The sequence below is a fragment of the Ananas comosus genome, linkage group 3 (assembly GCF_001540865.1).
Source record: "Ananas comosus cultivar F153 linkage group 3, ASM154086v1, whole genome shotgun sequence".
Classification (NCBI taxonomy): domain Eukaryota; kingdom Viridiplantae; phylum Streptophyta; class Magnoliopsida; order Poales; family Bromeliaceae; genus Ananas; species Ananas comosus.
Genome location: NC_033623.1, coordinates 12,055,873 through 12,082,167, shown reverse-complemented (window position 1 = coordinate 12,082,167; position 26,295 = coordinate 12,055,873). Strand labels below are relative to the sequence as shown.

Below are 26,295 nucleotides of genomic sequence, written 5' to 3'. Positions count from 1 at the left end.
GAGTAGGTTAAATTACCAGAAATTCTATGCTTTGGAGGATCAGTCAAGCTGTTGTAGAACAGTGTAACATTATCTGAAAACTCATATTCATAGTTAGCATGTAATTGTTATATAATTTTTTGATGGTCGTATTAACTATGTTGGATCAGACATTAGGAATCAGAGTTGCTGTAACCATTTACTTCATGTCTATGAAACTTCATTAGTTCTTGCTGTTTATGACCCTATTATAGTTGTTTCCTTTTTTTATAGAATAATGACTATTTGGGTCCGTAAGGTGAACATCATTCTGTTCAAAATAACTTAATCCCTTCCTAGTGTGTGCACCATTCTTCGTTCACTTCCTGCTGTACCATAATAAGGGGTAGTAGGTTGGAAGAATTTTGGTATACTGAATTGTTGTAAAAATTAACTCCAAAAAATTGTTTAAGAATTTAATTAAGTATGTAAGGAAGAAATTTCAAGGAAAATTGATATGATATTCTACTGGTTTTGATATAACTTAGAATGGAGTGATGAGCAGAGTCAACTTTGTGTATGTACTGTGCATGTGCTAGGTTTTTGTACATATGGACGGGAGAGGGAGAGAGAATGCATTCCGGGAGAAGGAGAGAGAATGCATTCCTCTAATAGTCTAAATAATAAGATAGCTGCATAAGAAATTCTTTCTATGTATTGAGTCTATTGACTGCCCATTTTATCATGTCAGTGGTAAACAATCTGACTGGTGTTTGTGATTGCTGTTTCTTATTTTGTAACTGTTAAATTCAATGTTTTATTTCTTTAATATTTTTTATCCTAATATTTGTTCAACTTATTATGGTTTTTGTATCATTGATGTTTATGGTATCACACAGAAAATGCCTTGTTATTTAAATACAGGTTTTGGATTGGCAGACTACTTTTCTCGTATATCAAATGGAAAATCTTCTGTAGATGTTAATGTGAATTTATCAGCATGTAATGGATCAGTTGATGAGCTGTTTGCATTATTTGATAACGTCAGAAGAGGTGCAGTTACCACAAGCAAGATGATGCTTGACTTCATTGGTGAGTTAGTGATCAATATATCCTAAAGCATTGTTAGTCATTGAAACTTCTTTTTTGAAGCTGAAAGTGCATTAGAATTCAATTAATTGCTATTATTTGGAGTAGCTTCTAAAGGAAGCACAGATGAAGACTGCTTGGCAGACTAAAGAAGTACTTCATAGAAGGTTTTCAAACTTCCTTGTAAGATTGATAGTGATGTTTAGTGTTTTGTTGCAAACAGGCTTACTGAATGGATCGATTTTCCCATGGATTTTTTTATTTATTTAGAATCCACTTGTGAGAGAGGGTGATGGTCTACTTCTAATGAATGTTCCATGTTACAACTGTATGTGTGCTTTAGAATTTAGACATTCAGTATATATGTTACCTCACTGATAACTAAACTATCGCATTCACGCAGTGCCATAGACATGTCTCAGGTACTTTAGTGCTTTTAACTAGAAAGAATGAGTGGTATACATAGATAATAAATGATAGCTTTAGAAAAAGGAATACCGGGAAAGCTTTTATAATATAGGTGATGGCAGGAGCTAATAATGGAGCAAAGCATATACGAGTTGTTTTGTGTGATATCCAACTTGTAAGTTGCAAAAGGAGAAACTAGTGCCTACAGATAGACTACTAATTTGGCCTTTTTGGCTGTCTCAAAATGCTAAAAGAAAATTAATATTGTCCCAGATTTTACAGTTTACTCTAAATCTTTTTCTGTTGGTAACATTATTATGTCACCATTGTGGTCAGTTACGGACAAACTTGTAGCCATAGTTCGTGGGCCGTTGATAGTTGCTGCATGTAACGAAGAAAATGTTCTAGTGAAATATCTTTCTTCACTAGAAAGAAGAAACTTGTTAGGGTATCAAAAACATAACATAGAGCTGAATCCAGAAAAGATTTCTGTGATTAATTGTGACACAGAACTCTTTCAGTTTTTCTAGCAGGTTGATTAATTATGACATGATTAACAATTGTTTGGTTTTTTATTTGTCTATCTACAGGTCCGAGAGTCATATTTTGGGATATGAGGGACTCTTTTCTTTTCTCCTTATATAGAAGCAGCGTTAACAGTGCTCGATTGGAGATCTTTATCCCACTACTTGATCAAGTAAGACCAACACAGTAACATATTACTTTACATATTTGGGATTCTACTTCAGCTACATTTTCCATCTGTTTAGATTGCATCTGGTGAGGGTCATCAATTTCCCTACTTCTCATATTTTTATTACAAAATAATGTGTGTTATAGGTTCTTGACCGGATATGTGATCTAATCATTGATGAACTAAGGGACCAAGTTGTTCTGAAAATTTTTCAAGCATCAATGGTATGCCTCTTATCTTAAAATAAACATAGTAAAATTAGGGGTTTTTTTTGCATCTAGCTCCCTAGAAAAAATTTATTTTAAAAATAGCGACAGCAAATTTATATTTGCACTTTTGGCCCTGATCCTGCCACGCAGACGCCACGTCAGCGCCACTCGAGCGGGGCTAGGCCAGGGTGTTAAGTTGAACACAGTAAACTATTCACCATGTCCAAACACGGTAAATGGTTTACTGTGTCTAGAGAAAATACAAATATATGTATTTTTCGCAATATAAATATTGAAAAGAGGAATAGGGAGTAGGGATGTCAATAGGTATGGATACCCAAAATATTATCTGAACCCAAACCCGAATAAATTATTTATATACATAATTTATTTTTATTTATTTATACAATATATAAAATATTTAATAATTTATATAAAACCCGCCAGGTTCGGGTTTCGGGTATGGTTATGGGTATGGATTTTTAAAACCCACCGGGTTCAGGTTTTAATTTGATTTTCGGATTCGGGTTCGGATTTTTGAAAACCTGTTCCAAACCCGACCCGTTGACATCCCTAATAGGGAGAATATAAGTATGGAATACGGTAAATCATAAAATATATAAAAGAGAAGAAAAAGAATATAAATATGAAACACGGTGAACCATTCACCGTGTTTGAACACGGTGTTCAACTTGCCAAGCAGGCCCCCAACCCGCCCACTTGGCGCCTGCGTGGCAGGGGTAGGGCCATTTTTGCAATTATAAATTTGTTAGGGCTAGTTTTAAAATAAAATTTTTTCAGGGGGCCATTTGCAAAAAAAGCCCTAAAATTAGGAGTTTCCTTAGTCTAATTGTGTATGTTTGGACCATAGGATGGTTTTATTTGGGTACTGTTGGATGGAGGCCCATCTCGTGCCTTCTCTGAAGCTGATGTACCACTGATGCAAGAAGATTTGGCTATGTTAAAGGTAAGCATTTATGTGGATCAAATTGGGCATGGAGGGCAAGTGCCCCACCCTAGTTTGGAAAAATGTCCAAGTATTGATTAGGGTGAGAAAAAAGATATTAAAGAAAAAGGTATGATTATAAGAATCACAAATTCACAATGTGAGCCAACATGGGGATCATCCAATAATGCTATGTGAGTGCAGGTTGTTTTTGATGTTCACTCATCCATCATTATAATGTCAGTATAGCTAGCTTATAAAACCTGATCACACATACTGTAGAGTGAGCATCTAGAACACCTATATGTACCTTTTTTAGTTTGTCTTCCAATAGATTTATTTTGGAGTTAGATGAAGAGCATGCAGATTCTTCAAGAGTTATTATCCTTGTATCCTAGTGGTTTCTTCTTCTGGATCTTCCGTGCTGTATCTTAGGTCATCACGTATATGCAGAAAGTATAATATTTGTTCTAGTCATGTGGCTGATCACATATATCTTTTTGGATTACTGGAGGTGTACTAGATTTAAGTGGGTCAAAGATTACATATAGGAATAACTAATCAAAAAGATTTTACAAACGGGCCGTCCAGTGAAATACTGAAACAGGGTCATAAGTATATGTAGCCTTACCTTGGCATGTGGAAAGTCAATTTCTGCTATTCGAGTTCATCACACCCATGTTGCACTGAAGCAACCTTACTGCTCCACCAAGGCCTCTGGCTCACCATTTAGTAAGTATGATATTAATAAGATAGATGAATTAAACAAAATGGTGCAGAATCATTATCAAGTTCTTTAGGATATTTAAATGCCAATTTGAAAATTTACTGCAACACTTTCCTATAGATGAACACATAATGTAGCTCAAAATTCCCCACAAAAATGAAGTTGAAAGTCAAATTTTCTACTCAAATTATCTTTCTTTTGGTTCTAAGCTTTTCTAATATAGTAGAATATGAAATGGTATTATAGCCAACTAGCGCTAATTATTTTTGTATTTACTAGAAATGTGCATGCGTAATGCATGTTGAAATTTAGAGAACTAGAGAGCAAGCAAGAGTGAGAGCATAAGAGAGCGTGGGGCCGAGATAGACCTGGTTGGAGGGGTCAAAATAGGGGTTTACAGGATTTCTAATTCAACTTGGAAGGGTGGATTTTTGTGCCTTTGTTATTTTCGTTGTAAGTTTCTGCACTAAAATGAAGGATTTTCTTCTAGGAGCTTTTTATAGCCAATGGTCAAGGTCTGCCTTTCGATGTGGTTGAGAAGGAAGCAAGATTAGCTCGACAGATTTTGGACTTGTTTGCACTGAAGGTCTGTTGTATATGCAAATAAATTGAACCTTTTGATGAGAATATGGAAATTTACCTGGAAAGACAATTCTTAACTCGATCAAGTATTTTCTGTATGAAATTTCAGGCTGATACTATTATTGAAATGTTGGTAAGTGCAAGTGAACAAACTGCTTATCATCTCAAACCTACTACCGGTGGGAGAAGTTGTGCAAATGATGCTCAAACTCTACTTCGAGTTTTATGTCATAAGAAGGACGGAAGTGCTTCTGAATTTCTGAAAATGCACTATCAACTTCCCAAATCTTCAGGTGCGCACATATATACATATATTTTTATTCAACTCGTCATGAAAGTGGTATCTTGGTTTGTATTGTTATTTGGCATCAAGTATCTTCAGTTGCCAAATTGTTTAACTTTGTGTTACAGCATTCATAATTTGCCTACTAGTCAGATGAAGATATGTTTAGATTTTTGTTTTATTGTTTTCTTTTTTGTCCTGATCTCATTACTTAATATTTATCACACCCTAAATCTGAAACTTGTGATATACTGATCAAATTGGAACTCGATGTAATTCATTTCTTATTACTTCCAAATTACTGCAACTAGTATAGGATTTGTTGGAATGGGTCTAAACTCGAATTTAACAACGGCAGACAACATATTACGTAGGATAACACACCTTGGAACGTATTGACACCTGCCTTTATGATCCCCACAAGGTTTAAGAATAATCTGTAACAAATACAAATCAATGTCAAATTTCTTAAAATTGTCCTTTGAACAGTCTTTTAGTATGACACGTAAAGTTCTCAAAAATAGATACTGCTTCAAGTCTTAAAAATTTTAACTAATATTTTGGGCGCACCTATACTCAAAGTATGATGACCTTTTTGCTCACTAGCCGCTTTCAGTAATAGAGTATTTGAACATTTAGATTTGGTACAGTTGTCATTCGTCCTGCTAATATGTATCATTAGTGTTAGGAAACAATGTTCTTAGTTCCTATCATCGTAAAAGCAAAATGTATAGCGACTGTAAATGAAGATTATCTTTAGTTTTGTATAATCTGGAGACTTACTTTTTGGCTGGCTCTATTGTTTTATTGTAATCTCTTTTCACAAAACTCATTGGCATTGTATTAGTCAATGTTATCTCCACTTATCCCACTGTTTTGATAAAGAAGCAAAAGAAACTAGCATAGTCTTACATTCTCTGCAGATTATGATGACATTCCTTCAAAAGAGGAGAGGACATCAACGTCGCCAATTTTATCAGACATATTCAGAGGTACCTCATCTTATTTGGGGAAAACAGGTCAGGGAAGCTTTAAGGTTATGAAAAAGAAATTTCAGGAAGCTAAATTTGAAATTAGAACTCCTTGGTGAGAAAATTGCTGTACCATGTGTAAGTTCTCAAATGCTTTGGAAACAAGTTTTGATGCAAAAGAAATCTCTATTTTAGAAATCATATCAAAATACCTAAATATAATCAGAAGTTTTGAAACTTATCACGAAGGCATTAAACGGTCTCAAACTCAAATGGTGTAATTGTGTAAAAAAGATTGTTGCTTGATGCCGTTGTATTTAAAATTGGGCTTTTTTTTTATAAAATGACCTTCCAAAAATTTCAAATTGGCAAAATAATTATGTCAAAATTTTATTTGAAAAATTAATCCTCTTTTCGCCACATGGGCTTCATGTCTGATTTTTGCTATAAAAATAGTGAATCATTCACTTTATTCGCCGTCTTATTTGTGTTTAACTTTATGACTTAGACAAATTTTAATAAATTTGAAATGTTTTGTACAAAAAGTGGTGAATCATTTATCATCTTCGCATATATATAATGAAGGTGGTGAATGATTTTTGCTTTTGTAGAGGACATTGATGGATTATATTATAGCTCGAAAACAATAAGAACCCACCTACCTGAGCTGCGTGTGCTGAATTATCCCTCACAACTCCGGAATAGTAAAGCAGCTACACTACAGTAATAAACTGAAATAGTATAGCGGTTAATACACTACAAATAATCGAGTATGCATCGCTGGTACATCTAGGCTTCACAGGAATTTTCATGTGCAGCTTTTGCTTTAGCAGCGCACTTTCATTTAAAGATGTATTGTTAAGTAATTATCCTTTCATCTTTTCAGTAAATCCATTCTGTAAGATCCATTATTTCTAGTAAAGAATCGGCTACTGACATCGCATGCAATTCAAGGTTTCTTTTGGACTTTTTTATAAAATGATCCTGTAGAATTTCGTATTTGGTAAAATAATCCTCCTAAAAAAATATTTGTAAAACTAACCCTTCTTTCACCACGTGGGATTTTTCTTGCAAAGACGGTGAATGATTCACCGTCTTCGTAATTCTTTTGTGAAGACGGTGAATGATTCACCGCCTAATGAAGACGGTGAACCATTCACCGCCTTTCGTGCAAAATCTCCCTCCGCTTTCCTTACTAGGCTATCTTTCCAACAGCTTAGCATCGGCCATTCTTGTGCCCTCGAGAAGGCGGGTGAATGGTTCACTGTCTTTAGTGTAAACCCCCATCCAGCCAAATTTGGCTAAGTCCTGGAGACGAGGCTAAAACACAGATAAGATGGTGAACGAGACGGTGAATGAATGATTCACCGTCTTATCTGTGCTGCACTAAAGATAGTGAACTATTCATTGCCTTTAGTGCGAACACCCGCTCGCGGGCGGTCCTAGAGAAGGCGGTGAATCGTTCACCGTCTTCATAAGACGATGAACAATACACGCCCTAATGAAGATGGTGAACCATTCACCGCCTTCATTAGGTATACCTAGGGCCCAGACTGACTCCGACACCTCTCCCTCCCTTTTCGCTCTCTCTCTCTTTCTCTCTGTCTCTCTCTCCCTCTCTGCCCATCCCTCTCTAGGAGCCGCCTCCGGTCGCCGCCACCCCTGCGACGTCGGCGCCGCCGGTCGTCGTCGACCAACCCATCCGCCGCCTGTGCCCACCTTCCTCAGCAACTCACATTGCAGGTAGCAACCTCTCTCAGCAAGGTTAAACTAGGTTTAAACCTAGTTTAAACTATGTTTAAATCTAATTTAAACCTCCCTCATTTTATTCATTACTTAACGGATTGGGAGAGAAACTTCTCTTCAAGCATGTTCCATAGAAAATTTTAAATTTCATGTATTTTATTTTTTCTGGATATTGATAATTGTAAAACATATTTTAGTATCGTCAAAATTTGTTCAATATATATAATTATGAGGGAGGTTTAAATTAGATTTAAACATAGTTTAAACTAGGTTTAAACCTAGTTTAACCTTGCTGAGAGAGGTTGCTACCTGCAATGTGAGTTGNTAAGAAAAGTTAGAAATCATATGTATGAGTTGAGCCAGGATCTGATGAGATCAAGCTTATATGGCCCACCAACAAAATAGATCAGCTTATACATTACATTTGGTCATATGACAGGCATCAATGTGAAGAAACTAGCAAGTATTAATGTGTTGAATACCTATCAGCCCTACGAGTTATAGAAGTCAGAAACTAAGGCAAGCAAATTATAGATGCTATTTCAGGACTTCTTGCTAATTTAAATTAGCATTATAAAGTTAGCAAGCATTACAATTCGGACTTCTTGTTTGTAATTTTTAGGACCATAGTAACACTTCCTTGCTTGTTGCAAATTTTCTATCATTTCTTTATCATTTAATTTAGATTTAATTTTGACAAATGAGAACATAGAGAATGTTGTTGATTTTTTTTTTTGTGTAGTTAAAATAACTAGTCGTCGGATGTCTCTTAGTGTTCATTGGGATGGACAGTTAGTTATGGATGGAAATAGTCTCCGATATGTCGGTGGTCGAAAAAAATTGATCGCGATTCGTTCAGATACGACCTATACGAATTTTGAGAGGAGAATGTATCGTTTAGTAAATTGTAATAGAGAAGAATATTGTCTTAAATATACAATCCGATGCCCTACGAGAGCGAATCAATATATTGCTCATGATATAATAGATGATGAATCATTGGAGGGATTAATTGAATTGTTTGAATATTATGGATGTGTGTCGCTATACATCGAGAAAGATTTATATCCGTCAGAGACACAATATCAATCGTAAGGCTATTACACAAGCCTGCTATATAATGATATCGATGTCGGTTTTTCGAAAAATCCAATTGATGACCGTGAAGTTGGTAATGAACCAGACACTTATCAGATGACAAGGTCAGTAAGATCTATAGATTGCGGTGAATATTTTATTTAATTACGAAATATTTTGATAAGTTTGAATAATAATTACTGCAGACAGAGTCAGTCTCCATGTGCGTAACTCTTGACCTCACGTGCGCAACCCTTGATGTCACATGCTCAACCCTTGACTTCACGTGCGCAACTTTCGACGTCACGTGCGCAACCCTCGACTTCATGTAACGAACCCACGATATTTTATACACCTAACGAAAATTACGATTGGAGATAAAAAAATTTTTGATTCTTTTTTAATTAATATTAAGTGAAATTGTACCTAATATAGTAAAAATTCGGGACCTATTACAGACTATTTATGTCCTATATAAATTAGAATGAAGTTTTTGATAATATTGTTGATGAAGGAGATGATAATGACGGTAATCAGGACGATGCATTCATTCATAATGACGGTAATCAGGACGATGCATTCATTCATAATGACGGTAATCAGGAGGATACACCCATTCATGATGACGGTAATAAGGAGAATGAATCCATTCATGAAGACGACAATTGGAATGATCTAGCTGCCAACATTAAAGATGATCACGATGGTGGATTAAATTGCCTTGCGAATGCCATTTACAGTGTGAATGACGACCTGCATATAAACAACGAATATGTAGACAATCCTGACGAGGAATTTGATTTTATTGACCATCCGAAATAATTTTCTACAGATAACAATTGGATACAACAGTATGTTGTGAATTCGAGTGAGTTCGATGTTAGATGTACCAATACCGATCTACCTAGCATTGACGGGACTTAGTTTCGTCAAATCTTTTATGATAAGGCATCTTTAGTGGACGCTCCAAATCAATGGCACATTACTCACAATATTCAGATGAAGGTTTTGAAATCCACCAAAACAACTTATATAGTAAAATGCACAGTTGAGAGATGTCTTTGGAGATTACACGTTTCGATTCCTAAAGATACAACATATTTTAGAGTTAAGACATATGCGGGTCAACACACTTGTTTTATTTCAATGCTAAATGCAGCGCATCGTAATTGTACTTCAAATTTCATATGCCAAGTGATTCTCCCGTTAATGAAGGTAAGACTTAATATTACGCCAAATGAAGTGTAGGAAACAGTGCGATCCACTTTGCATGTTCAAATAAATTATTGAAAGGTATGGCTAGAAAGGAGCAAAGCATTACAGATTATTTATGGGAGCTGGGAGCAGTCATACGCAGACTTGCCTCGATATCTTACTATGCTGCAGAGTAGTAATCATGGTATTTTTTGGTGCCTTAATCATAGATGGCCACCAGACGAAATATATCAGTTTGGTCGTATTTTTTGATCATTTGCTCATTCTATTCGTGAATTCGCATATTGTCGGCCGGTGGTGAGCATTGATATCACTAACTTGTATGGCAAATACGAAGGCCATGCATTGATAGCAACGGCTGTCGATACAAATGATAGCATTTTTTTCTTAACTTATCCTATATGCGAAGAAAAATATGGTGGAAGTTCGTGTTGGTTTTTACAAAACTTGCAGCATTATGTTATACGCAATCGTCCGATTTATTTTATATATGATCGATTTAGTAGCTGAAAGAAAATAGCGGCTGAGATATATCCTATGCGACAGGGGCATGCACACCGGTGGTGTTTTCGACACATGAAAATAAATATAAATAAGCGTTTTAAAAATGATTCGTTATTAGACAAATTCTATACTATTGGCAGTGCTTCAACACCGGTACAATATTATAAACTGAAAAAAAAAATTACTGGCGTTAGATCAGGATGCTTGGAAGTGGGTCGATAAGCTTGAAGTATACAGTGAGTATTGGGTGTGGCCATTTGATGGAGGGCGACGCTTCGGGTTGATGATCACCAATATGTCCGAGAGTTTAAATGGGGTACTTAAGAGAATTCGTGCTCTGCCTATAACGGCATTTGTTCCGGAAACTTTTTACAAACTTAATAGTTATTTTTTAAAGTGTCGTAAAAATGGTGACATTATGACGTCCATGTTAGCACCTAAAATAGAAAGTCGGATTGCGATGAATATGGTAACGGCGCGGTGACACATTATATATCGATTTGGGCCTGTTAAGTCTGAAGTTCAAGCAGGACATTTCAATTACAATGTTACCTTGAATGGATCAGATGCGGATTGTGATTGCGGTGAATTCAAGTTAACGGGCATACCTTACTCGCATCTTTTAGCACTTTGCACGTTGCACTTATGCGGATTGTGATTGTGATTTTAGCATTTTAAAGAAGAATAGATTATCATTATCTTTGTTCCCATTAGTATACTGTAGAGCGTTATCGACAGAAATACGCCCCGCATTTCCATCTAGTTCTAGACAGGCGACACTGGCCATGACTTCAGGGCCCACCAATTGTACCGCTTTCCGTGAGAAGGAAGAAAGGTCGACCACGATCAACATGTATTTGTAATATAATGGACGAAATCAGTGGGCGACAAACAAAATATAGTATTTATAAGCAGGAAGGTCATTACAGAAACACCTGTCCACGAAATACAGAGATAGTATAACAAGGACGTCGACGTAGGATTTGTTATCTAACTTTTAATTATTTATAAAACTTTCAATATTAAATGCGCTTTTTGTAAATATATTACTAATTAAAAAATTTTTAAAATTGCAGATGGTAGATCTATAGGAGGCGGGATCAGTTGATTCGTCTACCCTGACAAAGCAGCATTTCCATAGGTCGTCATTTATCACGAGTGAGGTGAGAGTCAAAATTATTGATCTAAAAGTTATCATTAGTATTTATGCATAGACATGTTGTTTTAACAATTTTTTTGTCACTGTAGGGATATCGCGGAGTTCAATTCATAGAGCATTACCGCATATTAAATCAGTGGGATCTTGATCATCCAGCGGTGCTAGATCTGCTACGACAGTCTTGCTTCTATTATATTTCTCGACTTTTGTGTCTGCAGCTGGATCATGCTTTATTAGGAGCTCTGCTCGAGAGATAAAGACGAGAGACTCAGACTTTTCATTTCTACCACGGTGAGATGACGATTAACTTCAAGATGTGGCGGTTATTTCTGGTCTTCGTGTCGATGGAGCATCTGTCACTAGGAGTACAATATCCGTGGATAGAGGTTTGTTAGGTGCTTTTAATATCCGTGGATAGAGGTTTGTCAGGTGCTTTTAGGGGCTGTGCTAGATGACATCAAAACTGGTCAGATTAGATTAGATTGGATATACCAGCACTTCCACCATATACATTTGCATGTCCCTGCTGGTTTAGTTGTAGCCACAGCACATGCATATATATTATATCAGATTGGCTGTAATCTATTTCCAAACCTCACTGGATGTAGAGTTCAGTTTAAGTGGCTGCCACTTTTGGCGAATTCTGATGCATGTGGCGGTTTAGTCTGGGGTGCAACAGCATTGGCCTATTTTTATCGAGCATTGGGATCGACTTCATTTCAAGGAAATGTCGAATTCTGTTGTTTCGCGACATTAGTACAAGTATTATAAGTAATATATAATAATTGTTATATAAAGCTTCTCCTATTTAAGATCATATATTTAATTTATTATAATTTATTTATAGATTTGGGAGTGGGACCATCTTCATGTCGGACGACCTACTAATGTTGGAGCTATTGCCGATATGGCTGATTGCTCTTTGGGTTGCTGGTATGACATATAAATTTAATACATATTACATTTCTATATATAGACCTACTAGTGTTGGAGCTATTGCCGATATGGCTGATTGCTCTTTGGGTTGCTGGTATGATATATAAATTTGATACATATTACATTTCTATATATACATTTGCAACTAACACGTATACTTTTCAAATATTAGATGAATGAATGCCGACGAATTACGTTTTGGAGCAAATGTTAGGACGACGGATATTGAGTTCTATCTAGATGAGTTGGATCAGCAGGGAAAGTCCCAGGTACGTATTAATGTAATCATTTTTTTCAATATACAACCGTATTAATGCATTCACCTGACTATTATTAATTTTTTCACAGATTATATGGCGGCCGTACACAAATGCTATTATAGCTATGCTACCGATACTGTGTACAGGGCAGTGAGATATGGCGATCGAGGACGACGCTGATTGCTTTTAATATTGTTTAGCTTCCGTACCGGATCGAGTTCTACGGCAGTTTGATCTCCTTCAGCATATACCCATTCCCGTGGAGACCATCCGTCCTGTCACTTCTCAGGGGCGACCGAATGAGGATTGGACCCACTTTCATACTGCACACATCGAGAGATGGGTAAACAAGTTACAGGCCATTTTTGACCAGCTGCCGATTGTCGGTGATGACCCGATATAGATGACCTCCATTTATATGCAGTGGTATTGGAAGATCACGAGAAGATGGATTTCTCGTCCAGTACAGCGTTCACCATTGACTTACCAGTCTCGCGGCCAGACCGAGAGAGTTTTGGTACGATCACTCATATGTTAAATATTTTTTTAATCTTATATTTAATATAGATTGAAAAAAGTGAGATTATCTACAATGCAGTTGGACGCATTACGACAGACTCACTATAGCATCAGAGAGCTAATTCATGATTTACCTGCGAACCATACGATACTGGAGCCATTGACGGGCATCTATGACCATATTGAGTCAGTACTGGAGCACCTTTCTATCATACATGTTGTCTCTGATATCGGAGGTCGAGATTTTGATCATGCGTCGACATCGGGTCATCACAGGAGACAGCTAGAGACTCCTACTGAATCATACTCGACATCGAGCCTGCGAGTGTCACGATCTCTATTTCCTACTGATGTTATAGATATGCTAGCCGTTTTTTTGAGATTTCCTTTCTTGACATCGGACTTGGACTCGCTTCCGCCGCCAGTCTCTCGAACGCACTTTAAATCAGTATATTCTCGACGTTATGGCGTGTCATCATCACAGCTCCGCCCAGCATTTACACCGGCCACTATCGAGGGTGATCAATCTGAGCCAGAGGAGACTCAGGCGATTCCGGAGCACCCCGAGGGCATCATCATCGCAATTAGATGGCCGGTATCGAGACACTTGATGACGTACCTATTGCTGAACTCGATGTGGATCGTGGCCGTAGACGTGGACGTGGACGTGGCCGTGCATGAGGACGTGACCGAGGACGTCAAAGAAGAGGAAGATCGAAAGACTGATGGTATATTATTGATTTAGAGAGCATACTTTGTATAATATTATATAATACTTTATTTAGTTCATATTTGTATATTTGTCTGTATTTTTGTTAATTATTTTATCCGGTTGATTGTATCTTGTTATTCCACTTGTCTTGTTGTATTTCTTGTTGGAATATTTGTTATCGTAAAAATTCTTCTCTCAAAATTGTTCAAATTGTTTTTAAAATCGAGCTGAAAAAATAACCTGCTGCTGTTTGCACTAAAGGCGGTGAATGGTTCACCGCCTTTAATGCAAATCCCCGAAAGCCGCAAAAAAAATAGCTAAGTCCTGGACTGGGGGTCGTTTGCACTAAAGGCGGTGAACCATTCACCGCCTTTAGTGCAGCACTGATAAGACGGTGAACCATTCATCGTCTTATCTGTGTTTTAGCCCGAATTACAGGACTTAGCCAAAATTTGGCTGGGTGGGAGTTTCAAAATTTGGCTGGGTGGGAATTTTACACTAAAGACGGTGAATCGTTCACCGCCTCCGTCTTCATAAGACGGTGAATCGTTCACCGTCTAAGACGGTGAACGATTCATCGTCTTGTCTAGGCCACAACATCGCTAACTTGCGCAAGGATTTGCTGATAAGGCGGCCCAGAACTGTAGGCGGTGAACCATTCATCGCCTTCTCAAGGGCACAAGCTAAGCTGTTGGAAAGGCGGCCTTCGGGAAGCAGGAGAAGAGGTTTTGCACTAAAGGCGGTGGATGGTTCACCGCCTTCTGAAGGCGGTGAACCATCCACCGTCTTCACGACAGAACTACAAAGACGGTGAACAATTCACCGTCTTTGTGAGAATTACCTGACGTGGCGCCCACGTGGCGAAATGAGGGTTAGTTTTACAAATAAAATTTTCACAGAATCATTTTGTCAATTTCAGAATTCTACAGGATCATTTTATAAAAAAGCCCTTTCTTTTCCTGTTTAACAAATGCTAAAAGCCCATGCAAGTGTTCAAGGGATTGAAAAGACAGCAAAGACAGCAATAATCACATTGACGGCTTTGTTGTCACGCAGTGATTAACATGAAAAAGAAAAACGCAGAGCACAGAAGTTGGCACTAGCTGGTCCTCTAAACAGTCAAGATGAAAATATAATTGGAGATGATGAAAGTCAATACCAAAAGATTCTACAAATTACAATCGAGACAACAAATTGACAGAGATAGAGAGAAGCACAAGAATAGTTCCACAGCTTACAATGTTTCGACCAAAATTTATGTCCTTATGTTACAACTTGTTCAAAACTTTCGAGTTACCAATTAAGTGCAAAGAAACCAATTAAGCGCAAAGAAACTTTAAACGCTCTTTCAAGAGTCAGGTTGTGACTGGCAAGAAGTAAACGTAGTGCCATAGCATTATATTACCCACAATCGGTTGAGGGCGGAACCGCACTACTACAATGAATTCTAATGACTTGGTCCAACCCATACTCCAAGCTAATTAGAGTGATCTTCTATTTTCTATTTCGCATGTCAACAACAACAAGACTAATTTATTTGTCGAGAAAAAGAATTGATTCCCTCACGCAAGAAGTATAAATTGCGTTGCCAAAAGGCATATGATTAACTTATTAACTACTTTGCCTAGGTATTCAATAATTAATCCGTGTAAAAGTCTTTCACCTTCTTTTAGGCTTGCCTCTAGCTTTCACAGTTTTCTCCAAGTTTCTAATCCGCTGACTCATGACGGCAGATGAAGACACCCTTCTTTCTGTTGTAATTGATTGGGTAGCTTCCTTAGCTTGTAGTGGAGAGGCTACAGGAGTAATAGACTTGGAATTCCCAAAGAAAGAAAAGCTTGGTTGTGGTGCTCCAGCTGCCTGAGGTACTATCTCAGGAAGATTCAAAAACTTCCTTACAGGTGGGCGTTTAAGTGCTAAAGAAAAGATTAAGTTTATGAGACTTAGATAAGGAAATCAAAGAAAAGGAACAGGGGAAAAAAAAAACCCTCAGATGAACAAGAGAAAATGGACTTACCAAATCCATATAGAAGAGAAAAAATATTTGATGTGATCCAATAGCAAAAGATGGCCTGACAGGACGTAAACCAGTCAGCCGAATAATATAAACCATAAGCAAGCACATTCACATAATGCAGGCAACAGAATTAAGAAAATGGTTTGGAACTAGAGTGATAGGATAGCACATGGATATGCTATCATAAAGAAAAGTTTGTAATTTACTATTTAATTTCGGATATCTTCCTTATACAGCTGTCATACGAACAACGTTAGATGTTGTACTCCAGTTTTTCCAGAACATTCCCTTAACTTAGCCACTACTCATCCATTCTACTTTCCCCAGATATATTGTAGGTCAGTATGTGATCACCAGTCTTACGTTATAACAATCATGATGATTGTAAAATTTTAATCCCTTTCAGTAGCTTAAGTCTTCACCTTAGGTCTTCCTCAATCTGTTTCTTCCTCCAAGAGGTTGTAATATTCCACTATAACTCACAGGTCTAGGGTTAAGTATAATGGAGCAACTTTTTTCCATGACACTACTAGAATAATCTGCCTCCGCTCATCTGGCATCTTCCAGCCCTAAACTTTGTCGAATATTATAGTCAAAGAAATCACACACTATTCCCCCAAAGCACTTCCAAATATCCAAAGTAATGTTATTAAGTCTCAAATTGTCTCTTACATCTTCCTAAGCATATTTCACCTCACATAGACGGAGTATTTTAGCATGCGCACTGCTCTATCCACATTGATTATCTATCTCCAGACATTCAATCACCTACACTGTTTTCTTGAAAATATTTACAAACACAATGTCTCCACTTTATTTTTAATCTCATCCTCTTCAAGTAAAAAAATTCATGTATGACAAGCACCATATTGATATGTACAGCAAAACTGAATATTAATTTTGTAACAGTAAGATACCTTTGGGAAGCTTGCTGTAAAGGGGACAGTAAAAAGAGCAAGTACTCTTGAAAAATTCTTCATCTTATTTGCCATAGGATTCCCTTCCATACCTTCTTGCATGTTTAGCTGAAAGAATGTAATACAAATTTCAGGTTTTGCTTATTCTTGAAGCCTTCCAAAACAACTTACAAATAATTAATGGAAGGATTAATTACATAATAAAGCCCTTCAAGAAAAAAAAATGCAGCACAAATAAAATAAGAGAACAATTATGATACCTGCTCATGTGGTCGACAATGAAATATGTTACTCAAATTCAAATAGGGAAGTCATTGATGATGTAAGCAAATTTGCTCAACAACAACTGGCAAATATGACTTAAAAAAAAGACAGAAAAATTAACCTATCCCAAAGTCAATCCTGCATTATCTTAAGACTACAACACAAAATCTGCAAAATAAGAATGATCATTTATTTAGTTCAGCAATCTAGAAATGAGAACAAATTGATATCATTATATCAAGTTCTCAACTACAATGAAGTTGCCGTAAAGGAAGGCACAGCTAAGTGATAATAGCCCAAACATTGTGTAAATGGGAAAAAGATTATCAAAGTTTGGCCTTAAATAGTTTGCTCAAACAGAAAAGACAAAGGCAAGTATAAGTTAGGCTAGCAATATATACTCAATTTAGTTTGGAATATATAGAAGAGGCAAGCATTTATCAATACTTCTATCACAATACACTTACCTCTACTGTGGCCAAGAAGGTCAATGATGTTAACACTGGAAAAATGTATAACTGATCAGGAGTTGTCAAATCGGTAAACCATAATGCTCCCCCTCCTTTGAATGATGGAACTTTCTCGACCATGTTTGAAATCTAGAAATGACAAGACAAGGAGTGAGATCAGCTACAATTATTCAACGAGATCAATTGCATCACTGCTTCAAAATCGACCAAACAACTGGACTATCAAGAAAATGAAATGAAAAAGGCTGCAAAGAAAATAAAATGAATAAGGCTATCAAGAAAATGAAAGCACAGAATATATGACTTCATTCTTAATAGAGAACTCAACATACTGCGAAGAAAAAGCTAACAAAGATGGGCCCTTGGATGAAAACTCCTTTCAGTGGAGTAAATGGAGTAACACCATACCTGCAACAAATTGCCCAAAAAAGAAAAAGAAAAAAATCAGGGATTGTAACAACTTAGTCAAAACGGACACTACCAAGTGATTGCTGATAGACAAATAAAAGGAGCATTCTTATGCATGGTTGCTCCAACAAAGCTGACAATTTCAACTTTACAACCACATGCATTATCAGGAAAAATTGTCACACTACTGTGCTAACCAGTAACTTAACAGACCCAGAAAGCAACACCTTAATGCTTGCACTTATTAGACCTAGAGGACCACTTAAAGATTATCCACTCTGTTGTACCAATTCATGCTAACAGTTACAATTTATGGTTTCCAGAGCATCCAGTAGCAGACACAGCCAGGAAGAGCTATCCTCGAGAATTAGGCTTGACATGCCAATATATCTTCTAGAAATAGATATCAATACACAACCTAAGAAAGAAGTGAATCTCCAGGCTGTCAATCTCTATATAAAACGAACAGGAGAAAAAGAAATAATTGTAGAACATATGAATTCTTAGTTATAGTCTTATAGAGCAATGTTCTGTATAGTATGAAAAGAAAAAGAATTCTTCAGAACATAGTACTTGAATGAAGAAAAACATGGCAGAGAAAAATGTATTAGAAAAATCAAACTCCGTTCAGCAAAGAAAAATATCATCATTCATAATGCGTACTTCCGGAATAACGCATTCATTCGCTTTTGACCCTCCTGAAGAGATTGTGGATCCATGGACTGCAAAATATAGTTTAAAATTAATGCGCAGGCATGAGGAGCAGAAGATAAGGCTACTTATTATTTGAATGGTTTGAGAACAGAAATTCAATGTAAACATCACAAAGTAAGAGTTTAATCTTACGTTTTGCATTTCTTGCTTTAGCTGTTCTAACTCTGGTCTCATCATCTGGAAGTCATAAAGAAAGAAAAGAAAAACATTAGACACAAATTTCAAAGTTTGTATGCCCATGAAAATGAGAATGTTACCTGAAAAGAAAAATGAATAAACAATATGAAGGCGACAAGTAATGCATCTTGCAATAACAATAACATCTATAAAGCCTTGTAGCATAATTGATTGCAATTGGTTACGTTAATGATTTGGTTTCTTTCAGATTTTTAAGTTTAAGCTACACTTTGCTCTTGCTCGTTGCTTTCAATTGTATCAGCTCAACCAAATCGGCAAGAAAATATAACTCGTTAAGAGACATTCAAAGACTTGTGCCAGTTTTTTCATATCCTTGGTGCCGAGAGTTGGAACCTTTGGGATTCCTAGGAACAGGATTGCTTAGCATCATATTGGTTAACCGAAGCTATCCTCGCATTATACTAAGTCAGGCTTCTTCTGTTGTTAAAACATTACCAACCTTTTCAGATGTAATTTGTGGAACACAATGTTGACAACAACCATTCAACCGAAACCCGATATATGAAGATAACTGTATCGTCCACTGAGTTGCAGCACTTTCATGAACTTACCAACTACAAACTCCAAACGTGCGAAATTGGTTTGTCATATTGATCATCATTTTCCCCACTACATATTGCAAGCCCTTCAACCTAACCATATCTGGTCCACAACATATAAACTAACGAATATACAGCAACTACAGTTGTGTAGAAAGACAATACCATTTGCTTTCAATTGTATAAGGCAAAGAAGGCATAGAACAGTGAGCCAAGAATTGAAAAATACAAGAAGGAAAACACCAAGACACATTTCATTGTTTCAGATGCAGTTCAAGAAAGTGTGAATAAGCTAAGATATGGAGATCAAACCAAACGGCAAACATCAGTGACTCGGAATAACAGCTATATTTTGATGCAGGTACACCAGGCCAAAAAAATATTATCAGAAAAGCAAATCTAAAAGAAAGGATGAGACGAGACTCACGTTAAGCTTCACGGTGGCCTTCAACTGGTTAAGAAGAAGCGGAACTGTAGCACTTCGAATCAAGATGGTCGTCAGCGCAATACAAGCCCACCTAAAACGCACAAATCGATACTAAGATCAGATCGTTTGGCTTCTTGGAAAAGCAGAGAACACTAAAACAGCTGCATCTGGTACAAGAAGGAACGAACCAATTAAGCCCCGTGACCGAGTGAACCCCATCGATCAAGTACTGCAGCGCCGCCACTGGGAAGAAGGAATCGGCCGCGGCGGCGGCGATCCCTCGGGGGCGGAGGAATAGCTTCGGAGGAAGGGATCGACGCCGAGGGGGGTGTAGAATCCGACGCGGCTGCTTCTCGGATCGCGAGGGAGAAAGGGGCCGAAGCCGTTGAGGGATCGGGCGTGGGTTTTAGGGTTTCGCGGAGGCGGAGGGGGCGGAGGAGCGGGGTGGGGTTCGGGGGAGGCGTCGCGATCATCGTGGAGGAGGTGGGAGAAGGAAGGGTTGATGAGGCGGCGAGAGAGGTGTTGGGTGAAGTTGGAGGTGAGGCTTCTTCGAGCGCAAGCCATGTCGAAGAGTGAGAGATTGGGAGGGGGAAGGGGCTGCGGAAAGAAAGAGAGGGGAAGTGTCCGAAAATGAAAGAAGAGAGAGAGAGAGAGAGAGAGAGAGAGAGAGAGGGTTTTAGGGCGTCGACTGGGAGAGGAGGGTGTTCGCATATTAATACGGTTTAAGTTTGTCTGTAGCCCACTTCGATTCGCTTGGCTTAATTATATTTTTATTTTTATTTTCTTTAATTTTTTATAAATTATTTATAGTTTAATAGATATAAGTATGTATAAAGTAAACGTTTATTTTAAAAGTAATGCTTTAGTATTCTATATTGTATACTTTCTTAGTCTATATAGTTTAGATAACATAGTATTTTAGTAACCATTTTCAATAGTATATATAAAAATTAAAAAGGTGTATAAAATATAAATGATTATACCCTTTCAACTTGAACTCGCTTGTAAAGAGTCTTACTAGTCCTTAACAAATATTTAGGATCCGGCCACTTTTGGACACAAAATGGTTAAATCAATTATTATCACTAAAAACTTTTTAAGTTTTTGTACTATTTTTGTAAGTAATTTCTTATCCATCTCACGGCTCACTGTAATTTCTTATCCATCTCACGGTCTCACCTGGGACTATCGAAAACGTACGCCAAAGAAAAAAAAATCTCCGAGCTAACATTACACATAGATCCTGTATCACCACAAAACTTAACCCAATAGTCAAACAGCATTCGGATAAGCGATGAGCGGCGCCCACGACCTCTCGGCCGCCGCGGCGTCCCAGATCTGCGACCAAATCCGCTCCGTATTCTCCTCCTCCCATCCTCTTCCTCCGAACCTGCCCCCGCCGCTCGAGGTCCTGGTCTCTGAGATCTCCGCCGTGGCGTCGTCGTCGTCGTCGTCGTCGCGCGGACGCGTCTTCGTGCACGGCGTGGGGCGCGAGGGCCTGATGCTCAAGGCCCTCTGCATGCGCCTCTTCCACCTCGGCATCCCCGCCCACGTCGTCGGCGACGTCACCACCCCGCCCATCTCCCCCGGCGACCTCCTCCTCGCCTCCGCCGGCCCCGGCGCCTTCGCCACCGTCGACGCCATCTGCGCCGTCGCCAAGGCCGCGGGCGCCCGCGTCGCCCTGCTCACCGCGCACCCCGACGCCGGGAGCGCCGCGCTGCGCTGCGCCGACGCGGTCGCGTACCTCCCCGCGCGGACCATGGCCGACGACGAGGAAAGGGAGGGGGAGGGGGAGGGAGTTCCGGGGGGTGCGAGGCTGCCGATGGGGAGCGTGTACGAGGGGGCCATGTTCGTGCTGTTCGAGATGGTGGTGCTGAGGTTGGCCGAGCTGCTGGGGCAGACCCCAGAGCAGCTTCGCGCTCGCCACACCAATCTCGAATAAAGATCATTTGCATATGAAATAGTAGCACCGCAACGTTCATTTCCTTGGTGATCTCTATCTTTATCTATCCTCCTATGTACATTTGTGAACAGCGTAGTCACATAAGCAACTGCTTTCCCACCAAAGAAACTTCATGTTATACGCCGAATGCACGTTACCAAGTGCTGTTGCCAAACAAGCCGTGCTCGCAGAAAAGAACGAAGAAGAAATTTGTTCACGAGGAAAAAATAACCCCAACAACTGTATAAGGTCTCTACATGTTTTCAAACATAACAGAAAAAACTCTCAAACCCCTGAATGAGCTTCTTCTATCTTTTCATTATTTCTGCATCTTACTATGATGCAGGTTTTACCCTGTTTTTAATTGAAAAGAGAAGGGGGAAGAACCCCTCCATCGACCAAATCCTGCAAACCTTATCGGTCCGCCCTGTAACCGCTCGGGTTCTTGCTAGCCCAGCTCCACTGGTCTCTGCACATCTCCTCTATACCATATTTTGCTCTGCAATTAACACATAAGAACCACATTAGAATCTTCTTGAGAAAATTTAGATACTAAATTACAGAGTCACTATAATAGTGTCTACTTATTATATATGCTCGCCCAGAACACGTCCTGATGTCTTTAAGCATATCATTTAAGACTGCAGGGATCCGTAAGACCTATATACGAAAACAAACCTCCAACCAAGTTCTTTTATAGCTTTTTCAATAGAAGCATATACTGCTGTAGCGTCACCAGGCCTTCTTGGTCGCAATTTGATGGGTATTCAAAAAAATAAAAAGGATGAGTAAAAGGGAAACTCCGTGTGGAATGTGTCCACAGATAGTGAAGTTAAACAAAGAAAATGCGCCTCACCTTCCCAGATGCCTTCTCAAATGCAGCAACCATTTCAAACACAGAGGTTCCGGAGCCAGTGCCCAAGTTGTAGGCAACACAGCCTAACAATAAAGAAAGTCTAAGCTAAATTTTTGTTGCATAATAAAATGCAATTTGAGATATATTTTTGCTATTAGAGTAAGGGGAGTACCAATTTTGTCAGTTGAAAAGAGCTTACGGAGAGCTGCTATGTGGCCCTCGGCCAAGTCCATGACATGTATGTAATCACGTATCTGATACAAAACCAGAATAGCATATGTATAATAATATAGTAGTCAACCAAAAATCAAATTATAAATTGACATACAAACTGAAGTGTAGTTTGTTAGAGGGTCAAGGCATGCAGCACTTGTATTAACTACCGAGTATCACGAACCCAGAACTACGATTGTAATATTAGGCTTAGAAGACTTACTGCGCTACCATCTCTTGTCGGATAATCAACACCATAAACGCTTAACACGGGCAACCTGCCAATGGCAACTTGCTGAATGTAAGGCATAAGATTGTTTGGGATACCCTTAGGATCTTCACCAATTAGCCCACTCTCACGAGCTCCAACAGGGTTGAAGTATCTTAGCAATATAATTCTCCATTCTGGATCAGACTTCTGAATATCACGAGCTATCTCTTCAAGAAAAAGCTAAAACTATATAATAAAGCATTAGAGCTATAAGCCGAAAAACTACTTAATCATGATATGCTAGTCCAACAAATAAATGGTGTTAGGATAAAGTGCGGGTACTTTCTTTTGTCCGACCATACGGATTCATCGCCTCCAGAGCGAAATCTTCCACACAAGGTATTTTTGCAGGTTGCCCATAAACAGTAACAGATGAGGAAAAGACCATCTGGATTTGCACAAAATTGTATGTAAGCAATTAGCAGATGAATCGTAAAACAAAAATTAGTCAATAGTTGCACTTTTCGGGTAGAAGGATATCATCTTTGATATGCATTGAAGATCTGATTTATTTCATAAGATTCACTGGTACAATTTTTAGTTCCCTATACAAGCCTCTTCAACGTATTTGAGTTTCTATGGTAATGATCTGTTCTGCTCCTAACCCAGCTAAAACTATCTTCAAGTTTTTCAGAGGAAACCAGCGGAATTCACACTGACATTGAACTAAAACAGTCAAAACTAAGGAATACTGGCACAGCGAACCGATCAATTGCCCTGTCAACTTAAGAAAGGTCCTCTATAACAATTTATTGCGAAACCTACATACTAGAATTATTAGCTAAATTAAACATATATGACCATGTGCTAGAAGAATACCTTCTTACAACCATATTTCCCCATGAACTCATAAAGATTTATGGTGCCAATTAGATTGTTCTCATAATAGAGACCAGGCTTTGCCACACTCTCACAAACAACTTTCAATCCAGCAAAGTGGATAACAGCATCAAATCTGCGCCATCATAATTAAGAGATTATTATGATAATTAAGTCACCGCAAGCTCAGGATGAGAAGTGTCAATACATATAAAATAACATATATTCCTTATGTTATACCATTGTTTTATGTATTACAAGTTATTTAAATTTAATGCGCACTTGAGCTTCTAGAAACCAGACTCATGAAGAACATTTGATCTTGCAAGGCAAAATCAGAAGAGCCAAAAGGACTCCTACTATCACCCGAAGAAGGACTTTGGGTAGTTATACTCTGAAACTGGTAAAGTGGCCAAAAAATTCCCACGCTACGTGTTGTAATCGAATTACAAGGCCTAAAAATAACTTGATGTTAAACTTTTAATTGCTTATTGCTTCCATAATCTCAACACGCACAATGCATTATTTCAAAAATAAAGAAAATATGAAGAGAATCATAAAAACTACGAAGAAAAAAAGAAATACCACCTTGCTTGAGAGAAAACCTTCTCCAAATCCTTCTTGTTCCGAAGATCACCCTGCACCAGCAAAACCAAAAACGCCATCGCATTATCACACCCCAAATCCCAAAAGAGACCAAACTTAGAGACCACGACCCCAAAATGCTCACCACGTAGAAATGGAGATTGCGCGATCGCTCAGGTCCCGCGAGAGACCTAACCCAATCCACGGCCTCGGCGACGGAGTTGTCGAGGTTGTCGATGATGTGGACGCGGAAACCCTCGTTGAGGAGCTGGAGCACGGTGTGGTTGCCGATGGACCCGGCCCCTCCGGTCACTAGGATGGTGACCTGGGGCGCCATTAATGGAGATGAGTAGAAGAGAAAGAGGAAGAAGAGCGGGGAGGAGGAGGAAGAGGAGGAGAGGGGTTAAAGGGGAAAGGGTTTTGGGAGTGTGAGGTGTGCGATGGCCGATGGGGTTGGGGTTTTGGGGTGGGCGATAAAGGTCGCGGAGATCGAGGCTCGATGGTTGGGGAAAGAGGGGGGAGTTCGCATGGGAGCGTCTACGTGGAGGGGGAGAGGTTAAGATGCGATCATGCGAGTGGAGTGGGGATATTTGGGGATGCCGTTCTTTTGAGCGCCAAATGCTAGTGTAAATTGGTTCGAACCAACTTTAATGTGTCTAAAATTTAGATTTTTTTAAAAAATGCTTTGGATTCTTCACAATAATTTTTTTATTATATTATTAATGTATTGATGTTATAATAATATAAAGAATTGTGATTTAACTATACACATAGTAAAAATATATATATAAATTTATCAATATATCAATAATATATTAGATAATATTGTGAAATAAGATATCTAAAAAGAAGCTACATATTAACAATAACCCTGTCGATAAATTCTCTAGCTCTATTTTTTTGACACTTACTACATTCTTTGTTTTTTCAGAGCCTCTGGGCTCGGATTCTAAAGATTTTTTCTTTTCGTATCCTCTAACCAGCGGATTTGGGTTAACATAGTAGTGTACCCTTTAATAGCCTATTATAATGCTTGTAATATATCAAGCTTTAATATATTTACCTAGGGTCTTTTTCCTGAAAAAGAAAAACAAAAAGGGAAAGAACCCATAACCCAAATGAAATGCAACTGAACTTGAACCTGGGACAACCTAAGACATTTTCACCGAGTGTCTTTTTCATTTTCCAAAAAAATTGATTTGTGTGGTACTAGTAGAAAAGGTGAAAGAGGAAGTTACAACCTCTTAACATTGAGGGGGATCTACCGTATTGTTTAACAAATTAGTCACATAAAAAACAATTGCATACTTAGTCTTAACTTAATTTATCTATGCGACCGGGGATTGACAATATTAGCTTCATTAACATTATGGCGTGTCCACCGTATTTATACTTTCAATCCAACTAACGAGCCCAATTTTTGAACATGACTTGGCATGAACCAAGCTATTTATTATAGAATCCATAAGATTGTGCATCATCATAGGTGTACTAAGTCCCTTAAGTTGGTTTATAGGCCAGCTTAGCAACTGTACCCTTGTTTTTTTTGTTTTTTTTTTTGAGAGATAGGTAGGCACGTAGCACGCTATCCGCTTCGTTTTATTTCATTTAGAAATAAACTTAGCTGAAAATGTGAATAAACTGGGATTCGAACTTGAGT

The 26,295-nt window shown here is 38.2% G+C and overlaps 4 protein-coding genes across 13 annotated transcripts in view; 2 read left to right on the top strand and 2 right to left on the bottom strand.

Moving 5' to 3' along the window:
• LOC109707713 overlaps nt 1–14,137 on the top strand; it is a 29,359-nt gene extending 15,222 nt beyond the window's left edge. The window contains exons 20-33 of one of the 10 annotated variants that reach the window (XM_020229208.1): nt 883–1,050; nt 2,046–2,152; nt 2,296–2,373; nt 3,230–3,325; nt 4,522–4,617; nt 4,723–4,906; nt 5,820–5,888; nt 7,505–7,610; nt 11,486–11,572; nt 11,658–11,859; nt 12,416–12,501; nt 12,677–12,773; nt 12,853–13,281; nt 13,363–14,137. In XM_020229208.1, the coding sequence (XP_020084797.1) occupies nt 883–1,050; nt 2,046–2,152; nt 2,296–2,373; nt 3,230–3,325; nt 4,522–4,617; nt 4,723–4,906; nt 5,820–5,888; nt 7,505–7,610; nt 11,486–11,492 (911 nt within the window). In that variant the 3' untranslated portion in view covers nt 11,493–11,572; nt 11,658–11,859; nt 12,416–12,501; ... (1 more) ...; nt 12,853–13,281; nt 13,363–14,137. Of the gene's footprint in view, nt 1–882; nt 1,051–2,045; nt 2,153–2,295; nt 2,374–3,229; nt 3,326–4,521; nt 4,618–4,722; nt 4,907–5,819; nt 5,889–7,504; nt 7,611–8,052; nt 8,146–8,896; nt 9,068–11,485; nt 11,573–11,657; nt 11,860–12,415; nt 12,502–12,676; nt 12,774–12,852; nt 13,282–13,362 lie in introns of those variants that run through there. The other 9 variants (XM_020229212.1, XM_020229204.1, XM_020229209.1 and 6 more) reach the window with 9 other exon arrangements.
• Nucleotides 15,108–20,225, bottom strand: LOC109707719 (mitochondrial inner membrane protein OXA1-like; the record flags this gene model as incomplete). Its single annotated transcript, XM_020229219.1, is given in 9 exon segments — nt 15,108–15,911; nt 16,013–16,067; nt 16,930–17,037; nt 17,661–17,792; nt 17,996–18,071; nt 18,735–18,793; nt 18,918–18,962; nt 19,950–20,040; nt 20,138–20,225. Coding segments are annotated over 9 exon segments (911 nt in total), but the record flags the coding sequence as incomplete, so codon positions are not given.
• Nucleotides 21,204–21,946, top strand: LOC109707718 (3-hexulose-6-phosphate isomerase-like). The gene has a single exon (XM_020229217.1). The coding sequence runs from the start codon at nt 21,244–21,246 to the stop codon at nt 21,889–21,891; it is 648 nt and encodes a 215-aa protein (XP_020084806.1). The 5' UTR covers nt 21,204–21,243; the 3' UTR covers nt 21,892–21,946.
• Nucleotides 22,114–25,023, bottom strand: LOC109707717 (bifunctional UDP-glucose 4-epimerase and UDP-xylose 4-epimerase 1-like). The gene is made up of 8 exons (XM_020229216.1): nt 24,781–25,023; nt 24,639–24,688; nt 24,051–24,186; nt 23,514–23,619; nt 23,184–23,398; nt 22,920–23,001; nt 22,748–22,830; nt 22,114–22,390 (listed from the first exon to the last, which is right to left on the bottom strand). Exons 1-8 carry the CDS (start codon nt 24,970–24,972, stop codon nt 22,340–22,342), a joined length of 915 nt encoding a protein of 304 aa, XP_020084805.1. The 5' UTR covers nt 24,973–25,023; the 3' UTR covers nt 22,114–22,339.